The sequence below is a fragment of the Aedes aegypti genome, chromosome 2 (genome assembly GCF_002204515.2).
Source record: "Aedes aegypti strain LVP_AGWG chromosome 2, AaegL5.0 Primary Assembly, whole genome shotgun sequence".
Taxonomy (NCBI): domain Eukaryota; kingdom Metazoa; phylum Arthropoda; class Insecta; order Diptera; family Culicidae; genus Aedes; species Aedes aegypti.
Genome location: NC_035108.1, coordinates 22,078,958 through 22,105,231, shown reverse-complemented (window position 1 = coordinate 22,105,231; position 26,274 = coordinate 22,078,958). Strand labels below are relative to the sequence as shown.

Genomic DNA, 26,274 nt, shown 5'->3' with positions numbered 1-26,274 from the left:
ATTTAGTTTTTGAGTGAATATGGAATGGTTTAGACAATACAGTCAAACCTCCTATAACGGTTTTAATGAAAAAATAATGATTTAGACAATTTTATATTTTTTATGGTTTTTATTGTAAATGATGATTTGAATACTCTTGAAAATGAGTGCGCACACTACTAGCAACATAGTTGCACCATCAACAACGTTTCTTCGAGATCCAAAATTAAATCATGACGAAAACTATACGCACGGTGAATGGTGCACTAGTGTGCACGGTAAATGGTGGCATAGAACGGTACGAGGCGACCTTAACATTACATTTTCAAACATAATTTTTGAGTATTTTTTGTTATGCATCACTAGTTTTAGATTTTTCCCTAAATTATTATATAATTGCACGCTACGTAGTGGTATTCTAGAGCGCTTCAAATTATTTGGAAAAGTTATATAATTTTTTGAAGTGCAAATTTTTCTTAAATGCACGGTGAATGGTAGCTTGACGGTATGTGTTCCAGTATACTGACAAAAAATCATTTGAATCCATTAACCTTTCGGTCGTCGCGTGAATTTTTGTAATGCGAGTACAGTATGGCCCATAAAAAAATGCGAAAATTGTTTGAACGTGAATATAGCATCCACAAGCGATATTTTCATTGTTTTTGATAGTGAATGTAATTTCTGATTATTGTAGTATATTCTGAGACAACTTCACTATCAAGGACTATTTTTGTCATATTTTTCTTACTGTTCTAAATAATGTAATAAAGCAAATAAATTCAAAGGTTTTGTCCGCCCAAAGCTAGAAACAGCGTCTGATTGTCGTATACTCTGGTGATAAACTTTCCGCCTTCGTAAATCACACTTTATTGTTGAATCTTTTAGTTTGTTTGGTATCAGAGGATGGAGGAGTTCTTAGAGAACGTGATTTTCATGATCACAATAAAATATTTTGCCAGGGTCATAGTTTTGAGGGCATTTGCGTCTTATAGGTTTGATATGCCTTTATTTTTTGTTAAGGTTGAATAAAAAATAAATACGGAGGCCTATAACAGATTTTTGAGGATGAAATTTGTTCCTTCGGTTAGAGACAACTTATATCAATACTAGCTCATAGGTTTTGAGCAAAACGGAGCCGCTTATCACACTTATATGAAGGTTCAATCAAAGCTTTCCAAAATTAACCGTTTTTACGAAACTATGTTTAAATCTCCATTTACCCAAGTATGAACCAATTCAATCATTTGATATGGGCGTTTGTTGGAGACAAGGTCTGTGAAGAATCTCACGCCATCGTTGATGTTTTAGAAGCTTTCATCACACAGATATTGAACTCGACGTCCGCATAATAAAATTTGAAGGTATGCTTCCAATTCCTCTCTGGTAAGGTGAAAGTAACAGATAAAAATCATGTCCAAAGCGAAAAACTGAGTCTAAATAGATTAAACAATACAAGTAATGAATAATATTTATGTTTCATTCACATTTTCTATGTAAAAACTACCGTAACACCTGATATGACGATTTTCGCATTTTTTTTATGGGCCATACTGTAGGCGCACGTTGTACTTTGTACAACACCCTTGGTTTTTCGAATATCCCAAGAGTCTGACCACTTATAAAGATGACGTCTTCGGCAAAATCGTTTAGTAGCTCAAGAACTATCATTGTTCGATCTAACAATTGTTTGCAATTGTTTTGCAAATATCTCAGGAGCCTAATCACTTAGAAAGATGGCGTCTTCGGCATAGTTGTCCAGTAGCTCAAATTATTTCTTTGTTTGATGATTTCATTTGAATGATTTGAAAATAATGATAGTCGAAAATTCAAGATCCTGCAGTATCCGCAAAACAAAAATTTCATGCTACAGAAATACTTTGCCGAAGACACTATCTTTCTAAGGGGCCAGGCTCCTGAGATATCTGCAAACAAAAGTTTAATGCTCACTAGCGCCGCCTAGTGACAAAATTTGCAATCAACTAGCTCGAACAGTGATAGTTAACTTACTAAACAACTTTGCCGAAGACGCCATCCTTTTGAATGGTCAGGATCCTGAAATGTCTGCAAAACAAAAGTATAACTTCCATGCCCTCTAGCGGGCAAATTCCAAATTAAATGAGGTACCATCAAATAGCGCTTCACCTCCAGAACAACTTAACTAAAGACCCCAAGTTTCTCTATTATCTGGATCTTCAGATATACCGATTTCAAACTGTGGTTAACTCGAACCGTATATAGTGCGTTCATTATTATTCGACTTTCATGAACATTTGTTGATTTTACCGCATTATAAAAGCCATACTGAAATAAAAACTGTCGAGTATTGTTTTTGAGAAGATTCTTGAGGAATACATTTTGGTTTGGTGTCGATAGATATCTTCGTTACAAAATGATAATATATAAATCACAACTGTTGTACAAAGTACAATTCACAAAATTCGATTGAATCAGTAAATCGATTCCGCAGAACAAATCAAAATGGATTCAATAACATCGATGTTGCTGTAAATTCGCCCAACTCTACAGCAGACAAATTGAGGGTGGCTGATGTTCAACACGAAGAAGTGCTTTCAAACTTTGCGATGGTGCTAGCGATGACGGGGGCCACTGCGACGACGATGATTCGCTTAATTAATTCCCTTCATTTTTTTTGCCCCGCTCGCGCCAAGAAGCATTTTTGCTGCAACATAATAAGCGTGGGCTCGCCATTGAGCGAATTGTCACGGGGAATAATTCTTCCGCGGATCAGTTGGAGATACTGTTACTCAATTAAATTCCATTGAGAATGGGATTTTAAATTGCAAATTGCAGCAGCGCGAGTTTGATTGGCTCCCGGTATGCGCTCGGTGAGCGAGTGGTGGGCGGTAAAATGGGTGACAATGCTGGAGCGAAACGTTCCCATCATACCTAAACGATGGCGTCATCTATTGGGGGTGGGTGCCACCAGCAAGAAGGAACAGGGGGGGGGGGGTTGCTGGACAGAACAGCGCGGGCGAAAAATGGGAAAGGTTAGCTGGATTTCAGAAGCGGGAGTTGTTTATTCTACATTAATCGCGGACGGTTGTTGGCATAGCGGGAAAGTTGTTTTTTGCTCCATTGTTTGATGCTATCATACCTGGCCATTTGTTTCCTGTAACCATTTGAGATGCTATTATGAAACATTAGCGAAATTGTCTACGATTAACATCTCGTTTTGTATGATTCATTGGTGAAGTTGTTCTATGTCAGCTTCATTTTGAAAAGATGAGAAACAACATGTATGACTAATTCATTTATTCAACAAGATTATGGCTGTCACATGTAGCAATCTTGAAATTACAATTATAATTTCTCTTTAATTCGTTGGCAAAAGAGTCGGAAAAACTAGAGATTTTGTTGAATCTAAGTGGAGAGATAATATTTTGGTAAGAATGGATCTATTGTTAGACTGATAAGCATCATGATAATTTATTGGAGTACCATTGTAATTACCCTGAAACCTCCATTTTTGTCAGTTCGATTTACGTAAATTCTATTAACGTAATTCCATGGACGTAATATTACGTAAACGGAATTTGTGTACATTCGAGGTTACGTGGCACATATTTATGAAAGTTTTGTAAAAAAGATTGGGCAAATCTGAGCCCGGAATGTGAACAGATGGCTTACATACAAAATGCACCAAAGCCGTTTTCCCATACAAAATGCTCAACAGCAGAGAGCTATTTCTCCGTCTTTTCTCAGCCTATTATTTATTTTTTTTATGTGACGAACTACAAATTTCCTCTATTTTTGCTAGCTATTAAAAAATTGTGTAAACGAAACGGAACGGAAAAAATCTGCCACCGTTTCAAATTTTCTTCCAATAATATCCATGTCGTCCGCGAAGCAGACAAATTGTCCGGATCTCGTGAAAATCGTGCCTCGACTGTTATGACCCACTCTCTGCATAACACCTTCAAGCGGAATATTGAACAGCAGGCACGAAAGTCCATCGAGCTCGCCCCCATCCGGCAATGCTGTCTCAAGATGCTGCGCGTTCGGATTGGCGACATCTGGTTGGTTCAGTCGCGCTAGATTGTACCGAGGCTGGCGTCGGTACCGTACATCGTTAATGAGAGATAGTTTTGGACACAGTTCCACCATTACCAAGTAGTGGACGGAGTCAATGTTAATGCCACGATAGGTGACGTCGGTAATTTCGGAGAAGTGCCGTGAATCGATCAAAACGTGGTTGATATAGTGTTACGATGATAGTGCTACCTAACACAAAATAGCTAGATAAAAAAAACGAACGTCATTTTTAAAATAATACTAATTAAAAAAAACAAAACGAAATATAAAAGGGCAGTCATCACGATAAGTTTCCATTTGACATTAATCATAAAACATCCTTGACAAAAGTGGGGAATAATGTATGTATTTCACGGTGAGTTCTCCAAGTGGTAAACGATAAATGAAACTGTCGTATGATGCTTCTTCTAAAACAGATCGGCTGTTCATAAATATATACATTTCCAATTCTTTTACATCAACCTTTTCGAAGAACGTGAAAAAGGGTAAATAATAGGGTTATCCCTTTTGGAATTTATCCCCGTACTCCCATATCAATCATACTCAAAAATCTAAGCTATCGATTGACGTGTGAATTTAAAACCAAGCATTCGGAACATTTATGTTTTGTTTTTAGTTTTTTGGGCATATCCCTCACGTAACTTCTATTTTAATGATTATTTCTTCGATGTAAACATAAGAACTTCTGGCTGAGCGTGTTCTGAACCCGTTGCTAAATATACGGATGTAAAGTAGCGTAAATAATGCCTCTCCATTTTCTAACTCTTTAGTTAATCAACAAACTCGTTCGAACATTGTTGCTCTAGAAACCCTAGATAGGAAAATCGAAACCGCAAATGGTGTTCGTCTGTTCTCAGTGGATTTGGACTAGCAAACCAATATGAATCGAGCGTTTGTTTCTCCAAAAATATGTACTAAAAAACTAAGCGAAGGAAGCGACGTTGGCAGGCTCTACTGTCCGGTAAAGTGGGGATTGTACGGTGCCTGTTTGGGGTAGTTTTCCGTTACGACCGAATCGTAGCTGGGCGGGTTCATCGTGGCTTGAGCGTGGACAGCGTGGAGAGGAGGAGCCGAGCCTGGCATGGGCATAGGCATTGGCATCTGCTGCATGGGCTGGTTCTGTGGCTGGGGTGGATACGGCTGCGGAGGGTAGCCAACACCGGGTGCCGGGTTGTAGCTGTGAAAATAGAAAAATATGAGTTAAAAATAAGCTTATTCACGTTACAGTAGGGGATTTTTTTTTATTTTCGTACGGGTTTGGGCCGAAAGGTCTCAGATTTTCATGAAACTTTTTCCACAGGCAGGGCTCATCAATATATGAATAAAAAAATGAGAAAAATTCAGGGTCGCCTATTTTCCCGGAAAACTCAGTTGGATTTTTTTTTTGTTTTCCCCTGACACTACTTACTTTGAAAAATCATAACTCAAGAACGAAGCATCATAGAAACAAAGTTTTTTTTTATGAAAATGAAAGCTAATTTGCTAATTTTCTCAGGAATAAAATAAAAATATTAACTGGAAAAAGTTTTCCACACAATTTTCCACCGTTGAGAAAATTCGTAAAGAAAAGCCGGAAAAACTATGCTTCAACTCGTGGAAAATTTTCAAAAAAATATTTTTGAGAAGGTAATTTCATAAGCTTTAATCGCTGAAATTTTTGAAATGTTTTTTTTCGTTTTTGAGTTATGGCCAATTTTGTAAAAAATGTGCAAATGTGCCATTTTGAGCCTTTTCTTTGAAAAATCATAGCTCAAGAAAGAAGCATCGTAGAAACAAAGTTTTTTTTTTATGAAAATGAAAGCAAATTTTCTAAGGAATAGAAAATAATGTTAACTGGAAAAAGTTTTCCACAAAATTTTCCACCGTTGAGAAAATTCCGAGCCGGGAAAACTGTGTTCCAACTCGTGTAAGATTTTCAAAGAAATATTTTTGAGAACAGAATTTAATAAATTTTAATCACTGAAATTTTTAAGATGTACTACTTTTTAATTCCTGCGTTTGGTCATAGTTTTGTGAAAAATGCCCAGATTTCTCGTACAAGTCTTTTCGTTCGAAAATCATAACTGAAGATAAAAGCGTCACAGAAACATTTTTTTGTCAAATCGGAATCAAATTTTCTCAAAACTTTGAAATTTTTTCCAGGACATTTTAATGCGGGTTATCATTAAAATGTCCTGGAAAAAATTCAGTTATTCCAGCTTACAAATAAAATATATTTGAAAAGAGCGATCAGTAAGATCCAATCCTAAACATTTTTTAAATACGCTTATTTTTCGTTCCTAAAAAAGGATCAAATATTGCCAAGATGAGTTGTTTACAAATTTATACATTTATAAGTTTATAAAGCTTATTTTCAAATTTATAAGTTTATAAACAAAACTACTTAACGAAACAGCATAGAAACAAAGATTTCTTCGATCATAATGTAGGCATTTTTCCAGCTACCTGTTAGGTAACTACAAAATTGACAGTTAAATCAATGGGTAGACAATATGGCAATTAGGTATTTACCAATTCTGGTTTAAAGCGTTGAAATGGCTTGAGAATCATAAGTTTACCAAAAAACTAACAAAGAGCAGTAAGAAAGTGCAAGTATTGTCAGCTGTATATTACTCGTTATTACCGAAGCTGTTGAAATGGACAAAGTTTAATACTACGAATACTATTCGCTATGCTGTAACCCCTTCGGACTGGACGGCCACAAATCAGTAAGGACAAATTTACGCTCGATTAGCCATTTTCTCATGACCAAGTTTCATTCGAATGGAGTTCGGTGGATTACGGAAAAGATGAAAATCTGCATGAAGTGCATGATTATGATTAACCAGGATGCTCCCGTAACGGAAAAATAGATAGTATTAAGATGAAAATGTAAGTTAATTAAAATGAATAATTGAATAAATAAAATTAAAGAAAAATATAAAAATAATCTTATTTGTTCCATAGAAAAGAAAGAATCCCTTTTCAGTGTAATGAAAGATTGAGGCAAAAACAGTTTTTTTTCAGTTTTTCTTAGCGGTGTAATTTTTCATGAAAAATATCATCCATTCCGACTTATACTGCATTAAAACCAATCCCATATCTTTTTTTCAGATGTTTTAGAAAATTTGCAATTGCTTTGATAAAAAATCTTTGTTTTTCCGATGCTTCGATTGAAATATGGGTTTTCAAAGAAAAGGCTTATATGGTCATTTTCCACAAAATTGGTCATAACTCAAAAACGAAAAAAAAGTTCATTTCAAAAATTTCAGCGATTAAAGCTTATGAAATTACTTTCTCAAAAATATATTTTTGAAAGTTTTCCACTAATTAGAACATAGTTTATCCGGCTTTTCTTTACGAATTTTCTTAACGGTGGAAAATTTTGTGGAAAAATGTTTCCAGTTATTTTTTTTTTTTATTCCTGAGGAAATTTCCTTTCATTTTCATAAAAAAAAACTTTGTTTCTACGATGCTTCTTTCTTGAGTTATGATTTTTCAAAGAAAAGGCTCAAAATAATACATTTGTACATTTTGTACAAAATTGGCCATAACTCAAAAACGAAAAAAAAAATACCATCTCAAAAATTTCAGCGATTTAAGCTTATGAAATTACCTTCTCAAAAATATTTTTTTGAAAGTTTTCCACTAATTGGAATGCTGGATGCTTCGTTCTTGAGTTATGATTTTTCAAAGTAAGTAGTGTCAGAGGAAAACAAAAAAAATCCAACTGAGTTTTCCGGGAAAATAAGCGACCCTGAATTTTTCTTATTTTTTTTTTATTCATATATTGATGAGCCCTGCCCATGGAAAAAGTTTCATGAAAATCTGAGACCCTTCGGCCCACTTTGTACGGAAATAAAAAAAAAATCCCCAGTAAAAAAACCTTCTGTGAAATTTCAGAAGAATAATGAAAGGTATTTACAGTAAAACCTTCTTGCGGACAATATCGGCCTCATTGGAATCAACCGTAGAGCAGAATAGGAAGCGTACTATCTACCCCAGCTCGTGTGTATTAGCGTTGGGCAAATTTGTCTTCAACATCGATGTTACTGAGTCGATTCACATATGAACTGCTGAATCGATTCATCGATTAAATCGAACCCTTTGAATCGATGTTTTTGAATCGATTCGAATCGCATTCGAGTTAAAATTAATAAAATTTGAAATGAGACCAAATTAATTTTAAATCAATTTTAACATCTTTCAATCAAATCAGCTTTGAAATTCAATAAAACATATTTATTACTTCAAGGCCAGTTATTTATTATAAATTTAGGTTTCTGTTCAATCAGCTCCTCAAAATATATTCATTGATTTCAATAAAATGAATCGAATCCAAAAATCGAACGTAGAAAATCGATTCACTAGATTTCAGATGTCTCAAACATCGATTCAAAAAATCGATTAATCGGAATGAAAACATTGATTTTCGGAACATCGATTCAAAATCGCCCAACGCTAGTGTGTATATGTGCGGATGACGAGTGCTGGAATGCAGTAACTATGCCTGTCACTCACATTATGGTCACGTCCTCCAGAGCTCCGCGATCAAGAAGACATGGCAACAGTGGAGAGGCCAATACCAAGTCTAAGGCCAAGAAAGCCAAGAAAAAAGTGCCACGGGATAGCCCGAACTAGGTAGTGCATCTACAGGAACCACGGTCGCAAGGCAACAGCAACCCGTGGATACGAGTCGGAAAAAAAGAAAGGAGAAATCCGAAAACGGAGCCCAAGGAGAATGTTAAACTAAAACAGCGAAATGGCTGGACATGGCGCACCATTGGTACCTCGCGTACCTGCAGGAATAAAATAGAACCCTTTGTGCGGTTCTCAGCCTCCTGCCCAGCAACTCCTATTCCTACCTCCTCGCGGTACTGCCCGGGGTACGAGTAACCTTGGGGAAGATCGGGTAACCAACCCACGGTGGGAACTTTGGTCGTATGCTGACAGGGAAGGGGGGGTTTGCTTTTGCTTTTGCTTCTGCGAACCTGGAGCGTATGTACTCCATGTTGGGAGCGGCTCACCACAGCGTCTATTCCCCATGTCAGGGGTGGCTGATCATCGCCCGAGTGCCAGAGAAGGACTCTAAGCTTAACTGCGCACTACGGTCCACCGGGGGAATGGTCCTCCGGAAATCTAGGGGGTTGGTGTCAGGCCCTGCAAGCCAGCCGTAAAAACATCAAGCAACGAATAGTCAACGAGAGAATACGAACCGGGACAATCGGCGAAGACTACAGCAACGTAAAGGGACTAGCGAATCAATTTCATCGGGAACACACGCATACTCGCCGACGTACTGAAGGACCGCGGATTCAGCATCGTAGCGTTGCAGGAAGAGTGTTGGAAGGGATCAATGGTGCGAACGTTTAGAGGTTACCATATCATCTACCAGAGCTGCGGCAACACACACGAGCTGGGAACAGCTTTTATAGTGATGGGTGATATGCAGAGGCGCGTGATCGGGTGGTGGCCGATCAATGAGAGAATGTGCAAGTTGAGGCTCAAAGGCCGGTTCTTCAACTTCAGCATAATAAACGTGCACAGCCCTGACTCCGGAAGCAGTGATGATGATAAAAACGGTTTTTACGCGCAGCTCGAACGCGAGTACGACAGCTGCCCAAGCCACGACGTCAAAATCATCATAGGAGATCTAAACGCTCAGGTTGACCAGGAGGAGGAGTTCAAACCGACTATTGGAAAGTTCAACGCCCACCGGCTGACGAACAAAAACAGCTTACGACTAATTGATTTCGCCGCCTCCAAGAATATGGCCATTCGTAGCACCTACTTCCAGCACAGCCTTCCATACCGATACACCTGGAGATCACCATATCAGACAGAATCACAAATCGACCACGTTCTGATTAATGGACGGCACTTATCCGACATTATCGACGTCAGGACCTATCGTGGCGCTAACATCGACTCCGACCACTATCTGGTGATGGTCCAACTGTGCCCAAAACTCTCCGTCGTTAACAACGTACGGTACCGACGACCGCCCCGGTATGACCTAGAGCGGCTTAAGCAACCGGATGTTGCCAATGCGTACGCGCAGCACCTCGAAGCTGCATTACCGGAAGAGGGTGAGCTGGATGAAGCCCCTCTTGAGGACTGCTGGAGAACAGTGAAAGCAGCCATCGACGATGCAGCTGAGAGCAACGTTAGGTACGTGGGATGGAGTCAACGGAACGATTGGTTTGACGACGAATGTAGACAGATTCTTGAGGAGAAGAACGCAGCGTGGGCGGTCATGCTGCAGCAAGGAACCCGGCAGAACGTGGAGCGTTATAGACGGGAACGGCAAAAGCATACCCGCCTCTTTCGGGAGAAAAAACGCCGCCTGGAGGAGACGGAGTGCGAGGAGATGGAACAGCTGTGCCGGTCTCAAGAAACACGCAAGTTCTATCAGAAGCTCAACGGATCTCACAACTGCTTCGTGCCGCGAGCCGAGATGAGCAGGGATAAGGATGTTCCGTCAACGAGCGTGAGGTGATCGAAAGGTGAAAGTAGCACTTCGACGAACATCTGATGGCGCTTAGAGCACAAGCAATGAAGGTCGGGACAACGGAGGAAATGCCTTCGTCGGTTCTGCGGAGGATGGAAACCAGCTAGCTCCCACTTTGAGGGAGGTTAAGGATGCCATTCACCAGCTCAAGAACAATAAAGTTGCTGGTTAGGGTGGTATCGGAGCTGAACTCATAAAGATGGGCCCGGAGAGGCTGGCCATTTGTCTGCACCGGCTGATAGGCACAATCTGAGAAACAGAACAGCTATCGGAGGAGCGGAAAGAAGGGGTAATATGCCCTACAAGAAAGGCGACAAGTTAGATTGTGAGAACTTTCGGGCGATCACCTTTCTAAATGCGGCCTACAAGGTATTATCCCAGATCATCTTTCGTCGGCTGTCACCTATAGTAAACGAGTTAGTGGGAAGTTATCAAGCCGGCTTCGTTGACGGTCGATCGACAACGGACCAGATCTTTACTGTACGGCAAATCCTCCAAAAAAGTCGTGAATATCAGGTCCCAACGCATCACCTTTTCATCGATTTTAAAGCGACATACGATAGTATCGACCGCGTAGAGCTATGGAAAATCATTGACGAGAACAGCTTTCCCGGGAAGCTCACGAGACTGATAAGAGCGACGATGAAAGGTGTACAAAATTGTCCCGCCGGGGACTACGACAAGGTGATGGACTTTCGTGCCTGTTGTTCAATATTGAGCTAGAAGGTGTTATGCGGAGAGCCGGGCACAATAGCCGGGGTACGATTTTAACGAGATCCGGACAATTTGTTTGCTTCGCGGGTGATATGGACATTGTCGGCCGAACATTTGAAAAGGTGGCAGACCTGTACACCCGCCTGAAACGCGATTCAGCGAAAGTTGGACTGGTGATGAATGCCTCCAAGACAAAGTACATGCTAGCTGGTGGGGCCGAGCGTGACAGGGCTTGCCTAGGTAGCAGTGTTACGATAGACGGGGATACGTTCGAGGTGGTCGACTAGTTCGTATACCTTGGATCCTTGCTGACGGCTGACAATAACGTTAGCCGTGAAATACGGAGGCGCATCATCAGTGGAAGCAAGCATGGGAAAATTCACTTACTCACCCGAACGGTACCGATAAAATATCTGCAAAGTATCTGCTGCCACCGAATGTTCAATGACTGCCGAACGCTACTAGGGTGAGCGCAATCCCGACGAATCGTAAACGATTGAGATAAACCGAAAATGAAAAGATATACGGAGCGGAGAGAGCACCTATCCTCTCTTAAATTGGAGACACGAAAGAACGCGTTCGCCATTCGATCACTGAAAGCTTCCTGCGAAATGTACAGATTTTGCGTTCACTGAAACATTTCGCCTTGTGTATTACCAGTCAGTGAACGCTCTTCAGCTCTCAAATACGAATGCCACTCGTGCGGAATCGGAATGCAAAGAATCGTTCGCTACAGCAATCGGATGCCTTCGGCACAAGGAGTCGGTAGTGAATCATTCTGTTGCCGTTTTTGTCTAACTTGTCGCTCGGCGAACAAGAAGAAAGCGTATTGGAAATTGAAACACTCAGCTTGGTCGGAGAAACGGCAATCTCGCTCTTGACCGCTTGTGGATGTGAGCGAGAGAAATGCAATATTCGAGTGAATGTTTCCCATGCTTGAGTGGAAGTCGGGCCTACTACTTCCACAAGAAGCTGCGGTCAAAAAAGATATACACCCGCACCAAATGTACTATGTACAAAACGCTCATAAGACCGGTAGTCCTCTACGGGCATGAGACGTGGACTATGCTCGAGGAGGACTTGCAAGCTCTTGGGGTTTTCGAACGCCGAGTGTTAAGGACGATCTTCGGCGGCGTGCAGGAGAACGGCGTGTGGCGGCGAAGGATAAACCACGAGCTCGCTACGGCGAACCCAGTATCGTGAAGGTAGCTGAAGCTGGAAGGATACGCTGGTAGGGCATGTTGCAAGAATGCCGGACAACAACCCTGTAAAGATGGTGTTCGCTACGAATCCGGTCGGTACAAGAAGTCGTAGGGCGCAGCGAGCTAGGTGGATTGACCAGGTGCACCAGGACCAGAAGAGCGTGGGTCGCAGTCGAGGATGGAGAGAAGCGGCCATGAACCGAGTGAATTGGCGAATTATTGTTGGCGAGGTTTTATCAAGATAATTGAAACCAAATAAATAATAATAGCCCTATAAAATCATTAGCTCGCCTAACTACCCAGTACACCGAAAACTCTAGTAACGTAATATGTCGGGGGCATGTAATTAAAATTAATACCCTTGAAGTTCAGTTTGTCTGAAATTTCAAAAATTTATATCAGATCATCCCTGTCGTCGTAAAATTTGAGCTCCTTAGTCGTCCCCTTTTGAGGGGGGCGTTACTATAATCCTGAGGGCACTTCTTCTCACAGGCGTTAATGAGGGTGTCTCATAAGAAAATTATCACAAATACTTCACTATATATTCCAAACGCCTGCATTTGCACGTGTTTAGTTTATGTTTGATTTGAAATAAAATGTGGTACGAAGATACCAAGTATCGTTCAGTTAAAACATTTTGTCTGTAAAATTCTAACAACTTGTACTAACAGATTAAAACACTATTCTGTACTTTTAGACTCTGAAATACAAAAACCAATTTGTAAGAAAATTACTCACCTGACGTATTTAGTAAAACGAACAAACAAAACATGGTTAAAAAATATCTTAACGATATCTTTACATTTGAGTTTTCATGCCTCCTATATTTACAAGCATGACTACCCAGACAACAAGAAGTCGCATAACAATTTACGTAGAAAATCGTTTATTTATGTGAATTACGTCACACCCGCATAACATGGTGGATGAAATCGTTTGATTAATGAATTTCCTCGCATAAAACGCTCTTTTCTGAGTTCATCAGTGCATTTTGTTTCGTTCCGTATTAACGCACACAAGAAGTCTAATCAATCCGTAGCAGCTGTCAAATCAACTTTGTTATCATAAACTAAGTCATTTAAGGTTACAGATTAAATCGTTATAAAATCTGTACACTCGCATTGTATATCAATTTTCATCATATAAGTTATGCACATACATAGGTATCGACCGTGATAATTATATTTTGAATTTGTTTACCGACATATCGCTCTGTTTTGCCTTTGGTAGTGTCATTCTAAAACACGCCAAGCCGTTCCCATAGGGGACGTTAGCCACAAGGAAGGACGTTTCAAGTAATACTGTTTCATATGGTATGCTCTCTTCAATCTAATCAAATTTCTCTCGCCGATCTCTTACGGTACCTATACATCTAGTATTCATTACTTTCTTCTCCATGCTCCCTCTTACTTCGAGCAAAATAGACCGATATGCTGGTAAACAAATTCAAAATAAATTATGCACAAATATCGCATCCACTTTGTACGCATAAGGCCTTTTGACGACATCTTATACGGAATCTTTACACATATAAGCATCGCATAATGCAAAAGGTGATTTAGATACATGTACATTCTGGTTTTCTGGATAATATATTTTAAGAGGCTGAATTCGTTTCTGAACGAGGTTTCAATACAGAGCTACATATTATAAAATAAAATTCATTCAAATTCAGTCCTCTATCTTCAGCATAATTTTTTACTACAAACATTTGCTTCAATTGCGATAACATTCAGTTCATCGATATTTTCGCACCTTTTTTTTCAGAAAAATCCCTTCTACTTTTAGTATATTTGTTAATTTTAATAATTGGTTTTCTTGTTCCGGAGATATTCCAAAATTCATTGATAGACTGACGCGTAGCTATAACCCACTTAAATAAATCAAGCTACATTTTTCACATTCAGTATTTTGTTTTGTAAACAATATTTTAAAGAAAGTATATTGTACATTATTCAAGGAAATGCTGCAACAGTTGTTGAGTAATGACCATCAATGTTTCTGGTTCCATTCTGTCCGTGTCCGTAGAGAACATAAAAAAAATTGAATTTTTCCAAGATTTTTTTTTGGAAACTACAAAACTGATTTGCCTGATTATTTTTTGAACCTAAAAATGTATAGACCTTATTTCGTTTTTGATGATTTGACTAAAACATAGCGATGACATGAATACTTTTTTACCTTTTTCAACTTTTATTACAGTTTGCAAGTATTTATTCATTTCTTAACAAGAACTTGTCCAAGATTCCCCAAACAAGACTTCTCATGTCACATCGACTAGTGGAGGTATCGAGTTATTGAAATAGCGACTTATAGAGAGTACGGTGCATGGAAATTTGAAAGGACCGAAGAATTTGTTTTTCAGGGTATATATTGGGAGGAAGATACATAAAGAAAGCTACATAACGTACGAGGGTTTCATTAATATGAATGTACTAAAAAGCATTTCTTTTAGTTTTGGCCTATTCTAGCAAACTACGACAAAAAATTCTAATGTGCCAATAGTGGTCTGGTATCAGCGAGAATTACTCAACGATAACGGACGAAACATTTTTCTTAACAAGATAGGGCGAAAAAACTTGTCATTTGACGAAGAAAAAATAAAACAAATAAAATTTTTTTAGACATAACAGCTTAACAATTCCTATTGATGTCCTACAGAGCGGTATGATGGACTTGATTTATATGGACTAAGGTCAAATTACTGCGGGCGTTGATAAAGTGTACAAATTTAGAATTAATGATCTACGTGGCATTAAAATGACCCAGATGAAACAAATTACTCCAAGGCGTTAATACAGCTCGACAGTTTCGATTGATACCATACAAGGCGTTAATATACAGCTGATCTACGAAGGATAAGGTCAAATCACTCCACGACCTTGAAACAGCATGGAGTGTTCAATTGATAAAGGGCTTTATAATGCAGATGATCTATAGAAGATAAGGTCAAATTAATTTAATGCGTTATTAAGCCTTAAAATTTTTAATTGATAATTGGCGTTAAGATGCACCTAACTTACGTAAAATAAGTTCAAATTACAACAGGGTGTACAGCTTGGTATTTTTCAATGATTCAGGGCGTTGATATGCATCAGGATTACATAAGGTAAGATCGAATTACTCCAGGGCATAGATTACGCATACAATTTGCAATTGATGTCAAACAGGACGTTAAGATCCAGCTGATCTACTTGACACAAGGTCAAATTACTCCAGGGCGTTAATGAAGCTCAGCAATTTCGATTGATTTCATACAGGGCGTTAAGATACACCTGATCTACATAGGATGAAGTCAAATAACACACACTTACTTCTCGCAAAGATATACAGCTTGGAATTTTCAATGAATGTCCTACAGGGCATTGATATGCACCTCATCTACGTGAGGAAAGGTAAAATTACACTAGGCCGTTGATACAGTTCGGAAATTTCGATTGATTTTCTACAGGGCGTCAAGATTCTCCAGATCTTGCAAATATCTGTGAGGAATAAATTCAAATTAAGACAGATGTACCAGCTATGGCCATAGTAATTCCCCCTACAGACCGTTGATACAGCTTGTAATTTATAATTAATGTCCTGCAGGGTGTTAAGATCAAGTTGACAAAGGATAAGAACATATCATTCCCGGACGTTCATACAGCTTGAAAATAAGAAATAATGTCTTACTGGGCGTTTAGACGCGGCAAATCTATTTAAGACAAGGCCAAATTGCTCCAAGGCGTCGATGCTGCTTGACAATTTCGATTGATGTCATACAGGACGTTAAGATTGACCTGATCTATATGGAATAAAGTCAAATTACTCCAAGGCGTTAATACAGCTTGGAAATTATAATTGATGTCCTACAGGATGGTAAAATGCAGCTGATCTACATAGGATAAAGTCTCTCGTGGGCGTTGATATAGCTCAGAAATTGCGATTGGTTTTTTATAGGGTTTTAAGGCGCTCCAGATCTCTCGAAGATCTAACTGGAATAAAGTCAACTTACTCCAGATCAATGATACAGCTCGGAGATAATCCAGATATTGCAAAAATCTATGAGGAATAAATTCACATTACTTTAAGGTAAGCTAAGTATTTTAAACTTATGTCCTGTACATACAGGGGGCGTTTAGATGTACCTGATGTACAGTAAAGTAAAAATACTTATGATGCCCTAGATCTCGCAAAGATATATGTAGAATAAAGTCAAACTACTCCAAACCGTTTACAACTTGATCAATTGATGTCATACAGGGCGTTAAGATGCATCTGATCTACGTGGAATAAGGTCAAATTACACCAGGGAGTTTAAAAAGTTTGTAATATTCAATTGATGTCCTACAGGACATTTAGATGCACCTGATCCACATAAAGTCAAATTACTCCAAGGTTATTATGCAGCTAAGAAATGCTCCAGATCTCGCAAAGATCTATGCAAAATGAAGTCAAATTACTCCAGGGCGTTGATACAGCTTGTGCTTTTCACTTGACGTTCTACAGGCAGTTAAGATGCACTTAAAGATCAAGTTGATCCAGAGCGTAGGTACAACTAGAAATTTACAATTAATATCCCATAGGGCGTTAATATGTAGCTGATCTGTTTGAGACAAGGTCAAATTATTTCAAGGCTTTTTTATAGGTCGACAGTTTTGATTGATGTCGTAAAGGGCGTGAAGTTGCAACTGATCTATATGAAACAGTCAATTTACTTCAGGTCGATGATACAGCTCGGAATCTTCAATTTATATCCTGCAGGGCGTTAAGAAAAATCAAAGAAAAGCTTCTTAGTTGTCAACTAAGCGCGACTAAGCAGGACGACAGGGCTGTATCAGATAGACCACGAACAAGACTTGTATGACAAAGCTTTGTAAATATATGTCAGCTATATGCTAATTTGTCTTTGTGTTCTAGGTCAACCAAGAACTCCGTGGGACACATGGAACCCGATTGGAACAAGGTGAGAAGCGTAGCGAGCGAAATGGCCTGATCAGGTACAACAGGTTCTGGAGAGCGTGAATCAAAATCGAGGTTAGAAGTACAAATTCACATAAATTGGCGTAATGTCGATCAAATTAACTGATGTAATACCAAGTAAATGAAAAGTACACAATAATAACACTGATGGGATGAGTCATATCCTCGCAATAGGTAGTGGCATAAAAATGTCAACAACCTAATAGAGCAAGATTACGCTTATCTGAAGAAAGTCAAACGGTTGTTTGAATTGAAAATACTTCGCAATGCCGTTGCTTGGGACAATACCCACTCCTACACCTTCACGATTGGCACAGCTGTTTCGTCTATGGTTTATCTAATTTCACACATGCGTAGCATTCATTAAGACATTTTTCTATAATCACTGTCACGATTCAAAGTAAAAATGCACAACAAACTTGATAGGCATTCCGCATGGTGCAACCCTCAGAAAAACCACAAATTTACATGCAAACAATGTATCATCTCAAACGCAAATAAATTTCATTCGAACGGTTATTTTTTTTAACAAACTGGCAATTTCCAATCGATGAAGTGCCAATATAAACTAACTACCTCTCGCATAAAAGCTACGAACGCTGTCAATAAAATCCCACTTAAATCAAATCAGATTGCCCTCTATTCGTAATGCTTCATTATTGCAACGATAGCCCAACCACAAACGAACTCTCTTATCTCTTATTCCCAGTTCCCAGTTTACCCAGAGGCCATCAAGTCATAATGGCAAAAAAGCCCCATGCAGGCAAATCGCTTATCTTGGTTTCGATCTGCTGCATGAGCTAAACGGAATCAAATAATTAGAATTGACTTACCCGGGCATAGGTTGAGGCATGGCTTGTGGGCCTGGTTGTTGCATCGGATAAACCCCGGTTCCGGTGCTGTGCTGTTGCATGACCACTCCAGCTGGGGCCGCCGTTGCACTGGTGTTAACGTGCACCGGATAAGGACCTACGTGGTGCTGGGTGGAAGTGATCACGACCGGAGCTAAAACGAAATAAGACGATTAAATTTCACAAACGTATGCAACTCGGACGAACTGGTCCAGATCAGAACGGAGCATGGGCGTAGCCAGAATGTGGCAGAGACCTGGCTGATGTAATTACAAAGAAAATTAAACTTGTGTTTGAATTTTTCAAAGATTGCAGACAATCATATTTATGAAACATTCATATTCATAAAACAATAGCATAGAGATAGATTTCTTGGAGATTTTTCGAAGTCCGATGAACAATCAGGTTTCTGAAATACATCGTGCAAGAAATTATTCGAAGGTTCGTCTAACATGCTACTCGAAAGTTCCTGCCGAAGATATTTTCAGCAGATGGATCAGCTATATTAAAATAAATATTTCCTGGAATTTTTCAATGATCTCGTCAAGCAAGCTCTTGAGAAGAAGTTTATTTTATTTACTACGAAATTTTTCTCGAAATTAATCTTTATAGTTCACTGAAATTCTCCTTGGATCCTTAAAGAAGTTTCTTCAAATATCACTCCAGAGACCATTCCAAAAGAAGTGTTCCTATGAGAAAGGTACCGTGGAGTAAGTGGGAAAATTGGATAAGTGAAAATTACATGTTTATTTTAGTGAATATGTAAAATTATCTTAATCCTGCGTAAATGTTTGAGGCCATTCATAATCTTACGACAGGAGAAAAATTCATGAAACTGTGCAATCATTATTTCGTAATAGAGCGAATGATTGTTAACCTGTCAACTAACACTTCGTAACAAGTTGATGGCGCGTAATCTTATTTTGATATTTTTGGTGGCGTATTTAGTGCCGCTTATAAGTTGTACTCTCTTATAAGTTGTAACTGAAACTACAAAATTTTAGAATTTATTCGATGTAAACTTAAAAAAGTTAAACTGAAACACCATTAATCTTCCAACCACATGTGGCAAGTGAAAAGGTTTTTTATTATTGACTGAATTTTTGAGAGTTTTTTTAAGTAGCCACCAGTAAGTATGTTTCACAATTACAAAAGAATAACAGAGTGCGCTGAAGATTTAAAAACCATGAAATCATTTTAATTTTTGTTGATCAATTTTACTCTAAGCGTTGAAGACTATTATAAATTTTGGAACTTCTCATAAGGAAACCGTCATACATTACGATATTTCGGTATCTAATTCGAAAAGCGAATTTAAAGCAGGATTTAACCAAAGAAAATGCATGAAAACATCGTGGAATGTCGTTGCCAAGCTAGTTGCGAATATATCAGCTCAATAAATACTCTGCTCCTAAGGGTTTTCCAATGTCCGGCTCCTTCAAAAAACTAGCTTGCGAATGTAAGCGGTGTTTTAAGCAGGTACCAGTAAATTTTAAATATAACGAATGTTCACCAAAGCTCAAGGAATGTTGCATGTCATACACAAATGTTCATATGGCTGGCAACACTGTTCAATTCAGTTTTCATTCAAAATTACGTCGTAGCAACACTACTCAAGTGAAATCTATAGAACTCAATTTATCAAATATTATCACAAGTCGAATATTGAGCAAAGTTTAAGTAATACTTAATAAGTATGCATATTATGTTACACATTGCGTTTGGAAAAGCAAAACCCAATCATTTTCACGCTGGCAACACTGATAAAATGATACGAATGAGCTAAATACAGTCAGGTATCCTAAAAGACACATGGTTGGGGGTGTTACAGGTGACCCAGAGCCTACGGGATTTCAACAATTAGGAGGTGGTGTTGAATATATCGTATGCGTTAAGTGATAGCTCAGTACTGTCTTGGGTGAAGTTTCAGTACTCAGTACAATCTACCTTTTGGAGTTGAAGATCATCCTTTTAGTAGAGAACTTGGTCGGTAGGGCTGCTTTTTCTGACATGCACTATATACAAGAATGCAAACTTTGTAACGTATGATATATCTAGATCCTGATGATTTGGAAGGTTAGTGTGGTGGGAAGAGTTGTTCAATAGCACAAGGGCTGACATGCGGTGGTCATTCAGATATGGAATTCCGCCACCAGGCGGCGCTAGTGCGCATGAAGCTTTTGTTTTGCGGATACCTCAGTATCCTGACCACATTGAAAGATGGCGTCTTCGACAAAGTTTTTCAGTAGCTCAAGGGCTATCATTATTTAAGGTGAAGATGAATCGAGGCCAAAATTTAAATTTTCAAGAGCACAAATCTGGAGAACCGAACACCCGTTTGAGCTGAAAACTTAATCGATTGATCATCACCAGCCTGTGACCAATCGATTAAGTTTTCAGCTCAAACGGATGTTTGGTTCTCCAGATTTGTGCTCCTGAAAATTTGAGGTTTGGCTTCGATTCATCTTCACCTTAAACTAAGAGATTTATCACCAGGTGGTGCTAGTGAGCATGAAACTTTTGCTTTGGGGATATCTCGAGAACCTGACCACTTAGATAAATGGCGTCTGTTGCCAGTAGGCGGCGTTAGTGAGCAAGACACTTTTGTTAAACGAACATATAAGGAGCCTAACCACTTTTAAAAATGGCGTCTTCGGCAAAGTTATTCCGTAAGTGAAGTATTATCTTCTGGCTAAAATAGTGATAGCTAATAACCAACTGAACAACTCTACCAAAGACTTTAAAACTTTTCACATTTTATTTTTTGTTGGGATTTAAACCACTGCGACCATTAAGTTGATCTATTGTGGTATACCCCTGTTTATTTTCGGCATATTTTCAGGACGACAAGTAACTATTAAGAGTAACTGTCGTTGACTGATAATGCAACGTATCGCAATCTGGTATGATTTTTAAAATGAATTCAACTACCTTATTGGGATTATCTAGCCAAATTTCAAAATGACTCAGTATGCCCTTGTTGAAATACTGTCTTCTATGCGCAAATAGTGCTGAGCAGTCACAAAGCAAATGTTGAGAGGTCTCTATCTCACAGCCGGAAAACCGGTTAGACTTCAACCTATCTTCTTTAAATGATACCTAGCAGGGCAATGTCCTGTAAGTAGTCCAATAACTGTGCAGAGTGATTTTTATTTAAATTTAGAAGTTATTCTGTAATTTGTTTACTTGGAGTTATAAACATTTTATAACCGTGGTCACCAAAGTGCGGCCCGCGGGCCACAAATCGGATAAGTTCCGCAATAGTTTTCTTCTGCAAGCTGTTCTACACCCAAAGTTATCAAGAACATAGAACTAAATTGTTACGAGAACTATTTACTATCAAACATAAACGTGACTGAAAAAATAGAGCTGAGGTTCACTGGTTTACACTGTCTTGATGTATTTCTACCAATCCAGTTCGACTGTATCATATTACGCTCCCATTTTTTATTTCCATCGGTATTACATATTTTGAAACTCCACAAAAGGGTTTTGATCCTAAAAACTGCGTATTCGATCCTCGTCTAGCCAGAAAATCAGCTTTCTCATTTTTTTCGATTCCACAGTGGCAAGGTATTTTTCGGGAATGCCTCTTTCAAAGGTTTATTCATTAGAAAAAATTCAAAGAGAATGGCTTTGCGAATTGTTTCAAGATTTTTTGAAGGGATTGCTCAAAGTTTTTGTCCAAGATGAATTTTTTTAATGGATTCCTTAAGAGCTCAAGTTCACGAATTACACTCGGAAATATTATTCAATAGTTATATTTTTAAGGAATTACTTCCTTCAATAAATGTGAAATTCATTCAGATTGTTCCTCAGTAATTGCTCTAGATAAACCTCTAAAAATAGCACCTGATAATTTTCTTCAAGTTCTGTCAAGAATGACTCCATAAACTCTTTAAAACATCCCTTCGAAAATCCCTTTTCCTAAAATTTTCTCAGAAAATTCTTGATGAAGACCTGGAACTGATGAAAAATCTTTGTTTCGATATCTTTAACAACTCCTCCGAGAACTGTTGTAGAGATTCTATCATAAATTACCTTAATTTGCTTTCTGGAACTCTAACAGAATTGCTAAAATTAGCGAATGATTACATCAGGACTTATTTCACGAGATTTTCAAGAGTTCGACCAGGAATATCACTAAACATATCTTTGGGCATTACTTTGATTAATATTCTCTGTAAAAATCCTTCAACGATTTTGGCTCATTGAAATTTGACCAACAATTAAGACTGAAGTAGCTTCAAGAAGTTTCTCCAAGAAGTTTGCGGAATACCAAAAAAGTTAAAGGAATTATTCTAGAGACACTTTAGAAATAATTCCACAGAATTTTTTCAGGACTTCATTCAGGTTTGACCTTCATTTACCCAAGAGCGCTCCAAAAAATCGTCTGAGGAATTCAGAGAAAATTTTTGAAAATACAGTAATGTCCCGATTTTGTCAGCCCCTTGTTGCATTTAGGGTTGACAAAATGGGGAAAAAGATCAAATCGAAAAAAAAATCGACTACTTTTCATTTTTATTTTTACCTAAAAAGTCTTTAGGTCTTTTTATTATTTTGTTAATGCTTATAGCGTTTTTTTGTTTAAATTTTGTATTAATCGTAATATTTTACAAGATCCCTAACGTAACTCCGTTCCGTGACATCTGCAATACAAAGTGAATTCAGACTTTAGATGATCATATAGGCGTGGCCAAGGTCATACTTGACTTTGTACATTATGATTGTACCCAATATTTCCACATTAAAATAATATATATTTTAGGCAGACAAAATCGGGTCGAAAAGGGTGCCAAAGTTGGGGGTAGATAGAGTTCCTGAAAATTATGTGAAGCTACCCTAACAGATATTCTTTTAGATACATTTTTGAAGATTTTTTGGCAACATTTATTTAGAAATCTCTGATTTTATTATCACATGATTCTTGATTTGTGTGTGCTATCTTCCGCGCCATATGCAGCAATGCTGCCTGTTTGGAAGACAAATGAGCACTGTTCAAAATTTCACGTTTGGATAGAAATCGATAACTAATTACAGAGCTGTCTGATTTGAGTACGGTTTTCTACAAAGCTAAAGCTGATTAATGTATCTAATGATATCAGCATAGCACTAATCCGCAAGGGCACATGGGCTTACACTATAACGGATTAAGTGAATTACTTGGTTTCAGTCTCAGTATTCATCCAAATGAGCTCAAATTTTGGAGAGACACTCAAATTTTGATATATTGAACCATTCTAATGATCATATATCTATTCAATTCGTGGTTGCTTCTCCTTGATTAATCAGAACAATCGAAGTTGCACCGAGATTTATAAAATGGCGCCAGGGATTAGTTTAGCATTCTCAATGTGCACAAATCGAGAGCTCAAAATTCAAAAGTCAATAACGGCGCCGCTCACGAAAAAACGAAATGTTGTTAGACAACCATTCTTACTAGAGACCGAGTATTCCTCTGCATCTCCAATGTTGTCATGGATAGGTTAGTGAGATAAGCTAAGGATCCGAGAGTCATCTTTGGTTGGTGATGCGATGCATAGAATATTCACGACAAATTCGATAATCGTTATAATTCACGAGAAACTGTGTGCGCTGAGCAAGTGTTCATCCTTCAAACCCCCAAGGAGGAGTGATAAGATCAAAGGATCTAACACTACTAACTATACAACAATTTAAAATTTAGTCTTTAGTCAAAGTCAACTATGATAGAAATCCCAACTAACAATTCAGAGCCACAAACAAGCATGCATATTTAATTATTGTTCAATAATGGTAATGACAGCTGAATAAAAATTTTGCTCTATAAAGAGCTGAGAACACAAACTTAAGGTCAATGTTCAATGTTATGCATTAGAATGAACAAAAGTTGAATCGCCACTTATTGATCGTTTCCAAAGATTCGCATTCGACTTGTCAAGGTTGTTTTACTAATGAGCTGAAAAAGACAATTAAAAAGCCAATATTCCACTAAACAAATGTATACCTATGTATAAAAAATATTCAGAAGACGAACTAACGTTTTATGCAGCCCACAGACGCTCAGACGGTTTGACCAACATTGACTCCGCCCCCAAGTTGGTCAAACCGACTTATGTTGATACAACCGTTTGACCAACTGTCAAGGTTGGTTGCAGCAACACGATATTTCTTTGCATTTTTTAGACTTGCCGAGAGTCTAGTGAATATGTGATTATTATTTTTTCGAATGCTGTGGCTGTGAGGGAGAATCTTTTCGTGATTTTCTGGCAATAATCGCAGTAAGGAAGAGAAGAATATTCAACATTTAAGTACCGGAAGAAATAAATATTTAAGAGGAATTCCAGCTATAATTTCTACGAAATATTCCAGCAAAACTCAAAAATCATGACGGGTCTCTCTCGGGAAATATTCTGAGCAGTCATTGATATGGGAATGGCCGAGGGATTTTTTTTTTCAAACATTCTATCCAGAATCTTTTAGTCGTTTCCTCTATTTATTCTGCTTTGAAGCACTTCCTGGGATTTTATCAATAATTTCTTTAGAAATTTATCCACAGATTCATCCAGAAATTTCTCCGGGGAACATTCTTCAGGCATATCTTTAGGAGGAATTTTTCCAAGGATTCCTTTAGAGGTTTCTCCACAAATTATTGTGGATTTCAACCACTGATTCCTTCAAAGATCTGTCCAAAAAAATCTCAAGGAATTTCTTTAGGGCTAGCTCCAAGGCTGCCTCCTTGAATTTGTCTAGATTGTTATAACATTTTTTTCAAAGATTTCTTCAGAAACTTCTCTAGAAGTTAGTTCCAAGGATTCCATCACGCGTTACCCAGGAATGGCATCATTAATTCTATCAGATACTTCTCAAGGGATTTCTCAAAAAAATCATCACCAGAAATTCTCCCAACGATTTCACCAGGACTTTTTTAAGGGCTTGCTCCTAGGACTCCTCCTCAAATTCCTCAAGGAGTTACATCAGAAAATCCACCAGGAATTTCTTCAGCGATTCTTTCTAGCAATTTTTCAACAGATTTCTCCAGTGATCTATAAAAATACTTCCCAAGGGACATAACTCGGACTTTTATTCCACTGCTGCCTAATCCCAATAATATTATCGCTAATGATCGTTTTAGCGAAAAATTCATGAATGAAATTTTGAGCTCACTTGCCCCTCCCCTGACAATCCTGGCTACGCCCATGGAATTCTGATAGCTAGGGTACTCACTGGCAATCACGGCTCCCTGGTCTCGCCGCCGCCGACAGCACATCCCGCACAGCGAGAAGAACACAAACAGAACGAAAAAGATGACGATCGGAATGAAGATATCCATCGTTGTTTGGTCGTGTTTTGGAGGTCACCGTTCGTCACGAGTCACTGAAGCTGAAGCTTACGACGGGTTTTGGTGGGTTCTTGAAGGCGATGTTGGCGTCCACTCTATATAGAGTTCTTACTACGTGTTGAATGTTTATGTCTATTACACTTGGACAAGGTGGTTAAAAAAAAACAAAATCTAGAGAAAGAACACTCACCTACTTACACTTACTCGATGTTCAACTTTACGTTTAGCACATAGTCTGATTTCACCTTACAACTCGAGATAGAAGATTTCCGATTCGAATCACGCGTCGGGTGATGACTAATTGCTCGAGTGGGTCATTGCGGTGGACGTCGGTCTTTCCGCAACTGATAGAAGATTGTTTTTCTCTCTGCTTGTCTAAGCACTTTTTTGCGTTGATCTCGAACGAACTGCCAGACTCTGCAGGCACTAATACTGATCGTTCCGTTTGTGTGTAACTCCAGTCCAGCACTGATTCAGTTAGGTGCACACGTTATGTGGTCGATCTACGCTACGACGCGTTCGGAACACACCATACACACATTATGAAGGGAACTTGCAAACAGCTGCCTCAGAGAAGGTTGTGTGGTGTTGAATAAGTGCTCTTCGTGGGTGGGTAGATAACAAAGGCTGAAATCTGACATGTTTGGTTCGCCGCCTTATCAGTAGTTGTCATGCTGCACTGTCAGAGCATGGTGAGCATAA

General features: G+C 38.5%; 1 protein-coding gene across 10 annotated transcripts; it reads right to left on the bottom strand.

The window, feature by feature from the left end:
* Positions 1-4,352: 4,352 nt before the first annotated feature.
* Positions 4,353-26,202, bottom strand: LOC5571276 (splicing factor 3A subunit 2). 10 transcript variants are annotated; one of them, XM_021840205.1, is made up of 4 exons: positions 25,763-26,202; positions 25,458-25,712; positions 18,234-18,405; positions 4,353-5,209 (listed from the first exon to the last, which is right to left on the bottom strand). In XM_021840205.1, the coding sequence occupies exons 2-4, from the start codon at positions 25,561-25,563 to the stop codon at positions 4,984-4,986; spliced, it is 504 nt and encodes a 167-aa protein (XP_021695897.1). In that variant the 5' UTR covers positions 25,564-25,712; positions 25,763-26,202; the 3' UTR covers positions 4,353-4,983. The 10 variants fall into 10 exon arrangements, with proteins under 10 accessions (XP_021695897.1, XP_021695895.1, XP_001653576.1 ...); XM_021840203.1 differs by having other exon boundaries at positions 25,458-25,704; XM_001653526.2 differs by having other exon boundaries at positions 25,458-25,683.
* Positions 26,203-26,274: the final 72 nt, after the last annotated feature.